General features: G+C 33.2%; 1 protein-coding gene across 1 annotated transcript in view; it reads left to right on the forward strand.

The window, feature by feature from the left end:
• IREB2 (iron responsive element binding protein 2) overlaps positions 1-12,124 on the forward strand; it is a 49,326-nt gene that overhangs the window by 10,946 nt on the left and 26,256 nt on the right. The window contains exons 3-6 of the mRNA XM_043921680.1: positions 6,577-6,742; positions 8,487-8,624; positions 9,509-9,727; positions 11,999-12,068. Of these exons, the coding sequence (XP_043777615.1) occupies positions 6,577-6,742; positions 8,487-8,624; positions 9,509-9,727; positions 11,999-12,068 (593 nt within the window). The remainder of the gene's footprint in view (positions 1-6,576; positions 6,743-8,486; positions 8,625-9,508; positions 9,728-11,998; positions 12,069-12,124) is intronic.

Here is a 12,124-nt window from a genome sequence, read left to right on the forward strand (position 1 = left end):
TTATATTACATCTTTTTAAAGACAGTCTGGAACAAAGCCAGTCATTGCTTCTGCTTGCAAGTGGTGCAGAAATGTGAGATAGGAGACATGGAGAATGGTATTGTGAAAGCCAGGAGAAAAAGAATGTTTCAAGGAGGAGGAGATTGTTAGCTCTGTTGAATATTGTAGAGAGGATATTGGAATTCTAGTTAGAACTCTTTCATTGATATTTTAAGAAATCAGATTGTTCTGGGCTGAAGTATAGAAGTGTAAGTTGAAATGCGTAGAAAAGTGGACATTGGGAATATGAGGGACTCAAAAAACTTGGTTGAGAGTTTGAAGAAAGCAGTTCTTGGAAACTGTATGTGTGTACTTGTGTACACAAGTTTGTGTGAAACTGGAACTAGGAACTTGAAATGCTGATGGGAAAAATCCAGTTGAAGGATAGAAAAGGAGAGGAAAGGTGAGAAAATTGTTGACTCATCTCAAATGAGTCCTAACGTGTAACTGGGAATTGCAAACAGAGTTCCGATAGAAAGTTGGCATTTAGTAGGAGGAGGTCCACAGCTGCCTACTTAATTGGGAAAGGGATAAATCCAGAGGTATCTAGGCTTATGTGTAAAGTAGGAAGAAGCCGAGGTAGCTACTCTTGCTGTTGGGGCTCTGGAGTATCCACCTATAGATATACTTTAAGGATTAAATGAAGTAATGTAGATAAAGCACCTTGATACATACTCCATAGTAGATCTTAAATGAATAACTATAGATGTTACTGTCTAAGAAGTTGAAGAAGAAAATTGTATTGGTTTTCTGTTACTGCATAATATATTTTAAACCAAAAGGCTTTGTGGTTAAAACATTAAGTAAACATCTCACAGTTTCTGTGGGTCAGGAATTCAAAAATGGCTTAGTTGAATAGTTCTGGCTCAGGATCTCTCATGAGGTTACAGCTAGGTGTTAGTTGGGGCAGCAGTTATCTAAAGGCCTGATGGGCTAGAGGATCCGCTTTTAATGTGGCCCGTTCAATATGACTGGCAGTTCGGGCTTGCTGTTGGCACAGAGGCCTCAGTTTTATTCCACATGAGCCTCTCCTCAGTGCTGCTTGATTGTCCTTCTAACAGGCTGCCAGTTTCTCCCAGAGTGAACCATCTGAGAGAAGGCCGATGCTGAAATACTTGTAACCTAGCATTAGAAGTCATGCACTGTCATGAACCTAGCGGTTATCATATATACTAAGGGAGGTGAGTCAGACAGAGAAAGACAGATACAGTATGTTATCACTTATATGTGAAATCTAAAAGAATGATACAAATGAACTTATTTACAAAACAAAAATAAACTCTCAGACATAGGAAACAAAGTTAAGGTTACCAGTGGGGAAGGGGGTGGGGGAGGGATAAATTAGGAGTTTAATATTAGCAGATATATACTGCTATTTATAAAATAAATAAACAACAGGGAGCTACTGTATAGCATAGGTAACTAGATTCAGTATTTTACAATAAACCATAATTATGTGTGTATGAATCTGAGTCATTTTGCTGTACACCAGAAACTAATCAACATTGTAAATCAACTGTACTTCAATGCAAGAAAGAAAGAAAAACCCTCTGTCCTCTCTGCCTTACTCTTGGTAACACGAGCAGCTGATTTTCAGTGTAGTGTGTGAGCATGAGTGCTGAGAGGTGACGAGGGCTGGTATCATCTCGGAGGCTGGCGACTGCAGAGAGAAATAAGAAATGTTTTGTTTGTGGGGGAAGGTGTTCGTTTGCACCTTTCCTTGCTGTGGGCCTCTAGTAGTTACCATGAAATTAGACAGATCTGCAAGTTAGTACTCCTTAATGACAAAATGTCCGCTTTTAGCACACTCTTTATTTTAATTGCTTTTTAATTTAATACTAGTTTTCAAATGGTAGAGTTAAAAAAACAATAAGACCACTAAAATTATAACCAAAAGAGTAGCTCTGCCCCAAATTTTTATTCTGCAGAGAATACTATTTTTAATTCTTTTGGTCATTTCCTTTAATAATTTCCTCCATATTATTAAATACCCTTGCTTATACAGCTGTTTCTTGATCTCTCAGTTTTAGACTTTACTAACTTTTTACTGTGGAAAATGAGAATTTGGCACTTTTCTTCTGCATATATACCTTGTACCTCTTCCTAATATAGTTATAATTTTGGTTAAAACAATATTCAGTACTTATAACTATAAATATTCTCAACCAGTCCATGTAGTAAATGATGATTGCATCTTGTTTCTCCTACAACTTTGTATATTTTTTTTCTGGAATTAATGATTGTCCTTTTTTGTTTGCTTAGTTTTCTGTATCCTTATCAAGAATTCATCTTCATGCTCTCCAGAAGAACTAAACTCCTGGTATAACCAAGTAATCTATCAGTTAATTTTTTTCCCCATCTCTTGGCAGCATACCATCTGTACTTCGTTTTCTGCTGCATTTGAGGCTGACCGCTCTGTGGCTTACTTACAGTGTTGCCCTGGAAGAGTCTCTGCTCTTTCCTATGTTAGACTGTTTCCTAGAATTCATGATTTTTTATTCTCCACTTCCTTATTTTATATACCATATCCTGATAGCTTCCTACAAAAGGGTGCCTGAGAAGTACGTTTTTGAGAACTTGACTAATTTTTGTTTTTTAATTTCTCACTGCTTGGCTTTTTTTCTTTTTTAAAACTTTTTATTTTGTATTGGAATACGTGTAGCTGATTAACAATGTTGTGATAATTTCAGGTGGACAGCAAAGGGACTCAGCTGTACGTAGACATGTATCCATTCTCCCCCAGATTTCCCTCCCGTCCAGGCTGCCATATAACAGTGAGCAGGGTTTCCTGTGCTCTACAGAGACCTTGCCTAAATAATTGATAGTTTACCTATTTGCAGATTTCTAGGCTGAAAGTTATTTTCACTTGGGAGTTTGAAGGCATTGTTACATTGCCTTCTAGTTTTTCACATTCCTCTTTTACTGCAGGCTATCCTGATTCCTAGACTTTGTTTCTGATTGCCTTTTCCTTTTGTGGGCATTTAGTTTCAGGTTTTTCTGTTCTGCCCAGTCCATTACCAGTCAATTAAGGACTATCTTCCAAAATTTTGTTAGCTTTGCTTCTGTTTCTTTGTTCTTGTGGGTTTATAACTTTCTTTACTGTTAACTCTAGTGGATTTCAGGAGAGAGTGGAGATAATTACTGGTGTTTATTTTACTATATTTTGTTAGTAATCTGACAAATGCTTTTTATGAAGATACTTGAAACGAAAAAGATGCCTGAGGAGATTATTTTTCCAGAATAATTAACCAAAGTTAATTTTGTGTGTTGGCTTCTGTGATAATATTTTACTTGTTATTTCCAAATGTTCTGTTGTAAAAATGTCCCCTCTGTAATTCCTCTTGGTTTCGGGGGGCTTCATTATTTTTGATTGAGCTAAGAATGGCAATGAATATTTGTTAAGTACTTACTATTTGTCATATGTTTGTTTGAGGGTTTTACATGTACTAGAGAGATGATGAAGTAAGGTATTCTTCACATCTGCTGTGTAGCTGGCATTCCCATTTTAAATGAGAAAATGCATCAATTTGAGTCACTTTCTAAAAGTCATACCTATTGGAGATAGCAAATTGGAGATAGCTTTGAATTTAGTATTTCTGATTATGTAGTCCTTTATGCTCTTTACTTTCAATTTTATTATGCTTTAATGTATGTGTGTTAAAATTTTCAAGCATAAAAGTAGGGAGAAAATAGTATAATAACCCACCATGTGTTTGTCAGTCAGTTATCAACATTTGTCAATCTTTTGTTTCAAATATTCCACCATTTTTTAAAATCTGTAAACATACTCCAGTATATATCTCTGATGTACAAAAGGACTTGTAACTAACAAAATTAACAGTAATTCTTTACTATGCTCTAAAATCCAGTCCATATTCACATTTCTCTGGTTTAATGTGAATTCCCTGGTATAAATATATTCTTTTATAACTGTATAAATATATTCCTATATATTTATATAAGAAGTATATAAATGTTGGTTTATTCACACAGTATCCAAATAGGATCCACAGATAGTACTTGGTCTTTGTGTTTCTTAAATCTCTTTTAATCAAAGTATTCATTCTCTTTCCTTTTTCCATGCCATTTTTATGTTGGAAAAAAAGGTTCTTTGTTCTGTAGAATGTACTACATTGTAGATTTGATTGCTTCTTCATGGTTTCATTTTATTGTCATACTGTCTCCCATGTTTCTTGGCAACTGGATGTTTGATTAGATTCAGGTTTATTTATGTTTGTATTATTTTTGCAAAGAACATTTCATAGTTGGGCTTATATTTCTTGTTAAATCAAGAGGCATTTAACATCTATAATGTCCTACTTTTGGTGATGCTGAGTTGGGTGTAATTGTTCTCAGCTTGATCCATCCGTTATAAGTTCTCCATTCATATATCACCTCATGATTTTATCATCCACTTACGATCCTTGTATAGATCTACTATTTCGTTAGATGCTTCACATTGGTGATTTTTCTAATTATATCACTGCCCTTCTACATTTATTAGCTATAATTCTTCTATTACAAGAAACTTTCTCTTCTTAACTATTTTGTTACTTGAAATCAGGAAAGATGGGATTAATGATTTATTTTCCCCTCTTTGTCAGTTTTCAGAGTATGCTCTGTAGCAAAAGAGTCATTATGAACTAAGGGCTCTTTTTATATTTGATATATTTTAATGTATTACAGTCATTACTCATTTTATTGCTCATATTGACCCATTAGTGTCCCTGTTAGTTTTTGATAACTTCTTTGGTTTCTGACACCAAATGTTCCAGGCTCATTCGTGCATGTCCTTTCCCAAGTATGGAACCAATCATTTCTGCAAGGAACTCTTTTTTTTTTTTTTCTTTTTTTTAATGGGAAACAGTATTTAGAAACAGCAGGTTGAGTTGCTAGCTTTTCTTTTCTTTTTTTTTTTTAGCTTTTCATTACTATTGGATTGTCATCATTTTAGGCATTTTAGGCATTACCTCATTGATCAGAGGTAAGCAGCACATATGTTCTTTTTAAAGAAAAAATCATGAATTTGTACTGATGATACAAATTTAAATGTAAGGTTTTTTCTTTTTTTTTAACTTAGCTACTCTGATTTTACACTTGTGTCATTACTCTTAAATCTTGGTTCCCAACCATAGTAACAGTGGTAAAAAGAAAGTAACTTTTTACTTTCTTCTCATATATATGAGAATTTCAAAATTGCAGATATCAATATTAATGACTGAATATAATTTGTTTTCTTTGTGGATCTTTTTGCCCTTAGTATATGTCCCGCTAGGTAGATGGAACCAAAATATTGTGTGGAATATATACTGGGTTTTTTAGTTTATCTTTTCATTGTTCTTTCTGGGGAGGGGTATACTTTATTATATTTTAATATATAATATTTTAAATGATATATAATACATTTAAAATTATATAATTTTTAATTTTATATTTAATATAATATTCTTATACTTTCTTTTTTATTCTTACTGTAAAGGTATATATTATAAACATGGTTTTGCATTAATTTTCTCTTAATGATATAGTCTGGAGATCACTTCTTAGCATTTAGAGATTATCATTCCTTTAAACAGCTGCATAGTAATCTATTGTGTGGGTTACCGTGACTTAGCATAATTCCTTAATTTCATACTGATTCAATCTTTCAGTCCTAAGGAAATACTTTCATGTGGCAAAATTTGGTGTGAGAATTTAATATGATAAAATATTTTTTAAATATTGAAATTTATTTCTTTATAGTATCCTTAAACTAGTAATCAAGAGTTAAACAACAGTTTTCATGAAGTGAATTATGCTCTCTTAAGCACCCTGATTTATATTTAAACCTTAACTATTTTTGATGAAGATTCTTTTAAATTTATTACAAACTAACCATTCTTTAACATAATTGGAATGTGTTCATTATTGTATTTATTCTAATCTGTGCTTTTCAGTTTTTCTGTGTCTTTCCTGAATTAAGTATTTGTCAATCTTATATGCCCAAGTCAGTGCAGCTCTTGTGTAAAGATTTTTTCTTTAATTAATTTTTCAGTTATTTTATTAAAGTATAGGTGAAGGCTTTACCTCTGCTTTTTCAGGGCCTCAGCTCACATACAGGGAAGTCAAATTTATAGAAAGCCTCATATTAACAAGAATGGTGTCTCACTTCCTGTTTACTGGACTAAAAAATTTTTTTGTATTGAAGTATAGTTGATTTCCAGTATTTTGTTGGTTTCAGGTATACACAGAGTGATTCAATTATATATATGTTTCAGATTATATTCCATTGATATTGAATATAATGATATTGAATATAATTCAATATCATATATGATATTAATATTGAATATGATATTGAATATATCATATGATATATTATATGATATTGAATATAATTCCCTGTGCTTTATAGCAAATCCTTATTTCTTATTGACTAAAATTTTTTAAATTGAGAAAAAATACATCTGTGTCTTTATCTGACATTTTGCTATTATAATTTTTACAATATGTAGTTGATTATTCCTTTATTAATAGTAATATTTTCTCTTGAATCAGATGTTCTGCCTTACTCAATACGGGTCCTCTTGGAAGCTGCTGTGCGAAATTGTGATGGCTTTTTAATGAAAAAGGAAGATGTTATGAACATTTTAGACTGGAAAACCAAACAAAGCAATGTTGAAGTGCCCTTTTTCCCTGCCCGTGTTCTTCTTCAAGATTTTACGTGAGTAGTAGGATTATTTTTCATGATGAATTTTTAGAGTGTTTTCTTTCTAGAATCATACTCCCAGATGTCTCTTAATTGGGAAGATTAGTTTATAAATTTTAAAATTTACCTTTTCTAAACTAAAGCAGTTTGTCATACTTGTGAAGTAAGTCAGACAGAGCAGGAGAAATATCATGACATCCCTTATAAGTGGACTCTAAAAAGAAAGGATACAAATGAACTTAGAAGCAGACTCAGCAGACTTAGAGAACAAACTTATAGTTGCTAAGGGGAAGAGATAGTGAGTTTGGGATGGACATGTGCACACTGCCATATTTGAGATGCATAATCAATAAGGACCTACTGTATCGCACATGGAACTCTGCCCAATGTTATGTGTAAGCTGGATGAGGGAAATTTGGGGGAGAATGGACACACACACACACACACACACACACACACATCCCTTCACTGTTCACTCCATTGCTAATCAGCTATATTCCAATGCTAAATAAAAAGTTTTTAAAAAAAATCAGACGCTTGTTTTCCTGTAGCCATTTATTTTAAAAACTACTTCTACCTAACTGCCTACTTGTCATCCCAATAGGCTGCTCAGACTTAATATATCCTAAATGTCATTGCCCAGCCCTCTCATTTACTTCTTTTCAAGTTTTTTCTATCATAGTGAATGATGCTGTTTAGAGCAAAAATCTAGAAGTTAACCTTGCTTCCTCTCTTTCCTTCATACATAATCCAGTCTATCAGTAGGTTCTGTGAGCTCTGCCTTTGAAGTACACATCCTGAATCCAAATGCTTTTTACCATCTCCACCTCCGTTGTTCTGATTCTAACCCCATTCTCACTTACCTGGACTATGACTATAATAGTCTCTGAACAGGTATCCCTGCTTCTACACTTGGAATGGATAGTTTTATCTTTTCGCAGTAGATGAAGTGACTTGGCTAAAAAATGTTGATAAAGGTCATATCATTCCTCCATTCTCCACACACTTAGAATAAAGTCAGAAGTCTTTACCATAGCTTGAAGGACTTTGCCTAATTTAGGTGTCCAAGGATTATTTATTGGAAGACTTAAACATTAGCTGAGTTTTGAAGGAGGCGTAGGAGTTAGCTAGACAAATAAGAACATCTTCTTCACCCACTGGCCGAATCTGGTTAGTATGCTACTTCTCTGTGTGTGCTGCTACTGTAGTACTTACGGTACTCCTCTGTAATTGCTACTGTATCTTTCCTACAAATTCCTTGAGAACAGTTACTCTCCCTTATTTATTTAGCCTTGTACCATTGGTGTTTAGCACCTCGAAGTCATTTGGTAAACGCTTGTTATATAGTTGGCTGGAGATATGTATGCAGATACAGATCTATCTGTAGATTCCTATGTTCAGTGAATAACTTTGGAGACAAGGCACTGGGAGTGAAGGGGCTGGAGCTGGGGAAAAGGGGTGGGATATCTTAAAATTCATGACAAGAGAAAGGACTCCACCAGCAGTTTCCTTGAAGTTCCCTTATGTCTCTAAGAATCATCTGTTGTATTATCCTTGGCACATTACCTTTTAGCACTCAAGTTCTCAGATAGTATTTAATATTCTCATTAAACTAGGCTACATATAACTTTGGATACATTATCACACATGAATGCAAACTAAAAGGATACTTTTTAAATTTAAAAATGAATAAATGCATATTGGTTACTTGAGCATATATAAAAGAAGACTTAGAAGTTAATTGTTCTTTATTTTTTAGTGGAATACCGGCAATGGTGGATTTTGCTGCTATGAGGGAGGCAGTGAAAACTCTTGGAGGTGACCCTAAGAAAGTCCATCCTGCCTGTCCGACAGATCTCACGGTTGACCATTCCTTGCAAATTGACTTCAACAAATGGTACTTTAATACAGATATTTATAAAAACAGACATGCAAATTGACTGCCAGCCAGTCCACTAGGAGTATATGGTATAGAGGAAAGGGAATAGAGATAATTTGTGCCAGAGTAAAGTTTGCAACATTTAGTGCTGACTAATATACAAAAAGAAAAACTGGTGAAAATTGATGTATCAGTGAAATTTATGTTTAACTAAGTCTGAGTTAAAAGTGATTTTCTTCTTTGTATATTTTGCTGCCATTTTTATAGAAATGTATAAGCCTGGAACCTGCTTTTCAGAGTGGGTATCTGAATAAAGCCTTCATTTCCTTTTTGATTTTTAATTTCCCTTCCAGAGAGACTCTAAAGATATGAGCCATGGATGTCTTTAATTATATTAAATTGGTGATTGGAAACACTGAGCTTACTACAGTTGTATTTTCCTTCCACTGAAATAAATTTTCTTATATTTAAATGATCCTTTTGATCAAAGTCAAACTAGCGAAATGATTATGTTTTCATGCACCAGTTTATTTAGTTTCCCTGGAGTAATGGAATAAGAAAGTTTATTAAAACTTTTGCTATAGGTTAAACTCTAGCTCTGAGCGTCTTTTAAGTTGTTAGATGGGGGAAAAGATCAATTTCGCTACTTGCCAAAAGTTACTGTAGGAAAATGATTTTAATGGGCACTTAGAATTATTTTTTTAATCATCATAAATTAACTCCCCTCCTTCTTTTTGTAATCTGAGATTTGCTTTTGAAACCTGATTTAAATGGTACTTTAACCTTTGAATTAACATTCAGTTGTTACTTCCAGATAGCATTGCTGGTGTATGCTTTTTGAAGCACTGAATTTCTTTCGCTTTTAAATGGTTTTATTTTGTCTCTTTTTTTTGGAATGATAGTGCAATACAGAATGCTCCAAATCCTGGAGGTGGTGACCTACAGAAAGCAGGAAAGCTCTCTCCACTTAGAGTGCAGCCTAAGAAGCTTCCCTGCAGAGGCCAGGCTACCTGCCGAGGATCGTGTGATTCTGGAGAACTAGGCCGAAACTCAGGAAAATTTTCTTCGCAGATTGAAAACACACCCATCCTATGTCCTTTTCATTTGCAACCAGTGCCTGAGTATGAGATGTTTTTTAAAATATTTGTTAGTGCCAAGTTATTTTTCAGTTTTCCTTCTCCTAATTCCAGTTACATTGCCTTCATATTCATTGTGCTTCCTGTTGTATTGAAAGAAGCAAAGATAATTAAAATTGTAGTCTCCAAATACCGTAATCTTTCTGTTTCTTCAGAAGAAAACTTTAAGAATTTTCTAAAAATATATTTAATTTTATAACTAATGTAGGCAGAGAAATATCTTGAGCTGAGTTTGTTATTTTAGTGAATTTATACCATTCATTCACATGCTCATTATTCATTCACATTTCTTTTGTAGAAATCCCTACTTATATTTTTAGCTTTATTTTCCTTCTAGGAGATTTCTTATTCTCTGTTTTAAGAATATTATCATTATCACATGTCACAGACTTAATGAGCTGTTTTAGATAAGCAGTTTCCTAAATCGTACCATGGAAAGTAGTAAACCAGCCTGGAAAAGAATCCTATCCTTAAGAGTTCGTTAAATTTCCTACTATGTAATTTTTTCAAAGTAATAAAAGCTGTGTGATGTGTTTTCATATACTATACAGTTTCTAAAGTCTTAAAGAGAGTTATGTTTGTCCCATTGTTATTATACTGTCAGATCTTTTAAAGGTTAGTTAAAGATAACTTAGACTTTTTCAGGTTTAAAAAATTTAGCAAATTTAATGTATAGGTTAAGGATATTATGAACACATATTTCATCATAAGTGCCAAATAGTAACATTTAAGTCACTTGTCCCTAAACTAGCTCTTTCAAGTTCTAGGTGGGTCTCTGTTTTGTGCTCAGTATTGTTATAAAACCTTGGGTTGTAAGTGACCTCAGGTGCTCTTCCTAAGAATTGAGTATAATCTGTGGGTCCTTTGCTATGTCAGTTCTATGTAAGTACTCTATTCCTCTTACCTAATTGTCCTGGTTTTTAGGGACTGTTGAACTTTTGAAATTGATGTCTCTTGTTTAGAAATTAATTTTCTGAAAAGGAAAATGTATGATTCAAAAAATCATGGATTTTTCTTGGTTATCTTTTTATAAATGGTATGAAGCCCTAAGGTGGTATGTTTTTATTTCTAAAAATCCAATCTGGTATAACATTTCTGTTTAATTTTGACTCTAAATTGCAAAATATTAAGACTGGATATTGTCTCTGGCTATATGAAAATAGTAACTCTTTTCACGTGCTTTAATGCATCAATGAAGTATTAATTATAGACAGAAAATGGCGGGGTAGAGAGTTCAGAGCATACATCTGGCACTTGAAATCACTGCTTAATTTGGAGTCAGGTTATGAGCTAATAAATGTTTGTATGGTGCTTTGTAGCTTTCATGTACTATGGAAAGGTAAAAAAAATAATTGGAGTGACTCTAGAAAGCTTTGTTCCCTGAGGTCCTAAGAAAAATCTCATTAAGATGTGCTCAGATGATCACTCAGCAATGAATTATTAATCTTTGTTTTTAAAAAAGTTGACAATTAAACAACTATAATTATCTGGACCCTAGAGGACATGTATAATTTAGGTTATATTGATATTCTAGTCAACACTTAAATCACCAGCTGGCAGATGAAATAAACAACTTAAAGCTGTTAGAAATCATTTTTTTTTTTTTTAATATCCATTAGATAAAAATAGCTTCCTAAAAATGGCAGTATGTTTACTGCTTGGCAGTGAATTGTTTTTATCTCTTAGTTTAAATAATTTATATAAAATATAATCTATGTAAACTAAACTGCAACTTTACATAAAGTCGACCCTTTCATTTGGGATGGGGTGAATACAAGATTTTTCCCAAAACTCTTTTTAAGCTTATAAAATGATGTTGTTTGTCACTGCCGCGTAGTGATAATCGATAATCATCTCCTAGTAAAAGTGGCATAAGCGTCAAGTGGGTGGAAACATACGTGCTTATTGTATATTCATTAAAGTAGCTACTCTGCTTTTTCCTTGCACTAGAAAATCCAACAAAACTTACCATGCTACTTTTAATATTTTAGTCAAACACAGCAATGCATATGAAGTACAGTTTGGGACACTGGTGTGGACATGGCTTAAATATTAAGTCCTTGCAATAGCTTTCTGATTTTATTTAAAGCAGAACTTCATTGTTGAAAATAATGATTCTGAAAAGTCTAGTAAATTACTATTCCTAGACTTTTAAAAACGTGTTTGTATGTAAGTACATAAGAATGAAGACTTAGAAACAAAGACAGCTCTTTTCTATAATACATACATTTAATGCCAGTTTTTTTTTCTGTTTAGACCTGAAACAGTATTAAAAAATCAAGAAGTAGAATTTGGCAGAAATCGAGAGAGGCTTCAATTTTTCAAGGTATAAATGATTTGGGGAAATTTTTTAATAGAAGTTTATAAAATATTGAAAGGTAC

The sequence above is a fragment of the Cervus elaphus genome, chromosome 13 (genome assembly GCF_910594005.1).
Source record: "Cervus elaphus chromosome 13, mCerEla1.1, whole genome shotgun sequence".
NCBI classification, from domain to species: Eukaryota; Metazoa; Chordata; class Mammalia; order Artiodactyla; family Cervidae; genus Cervus; species Cervus elaphus.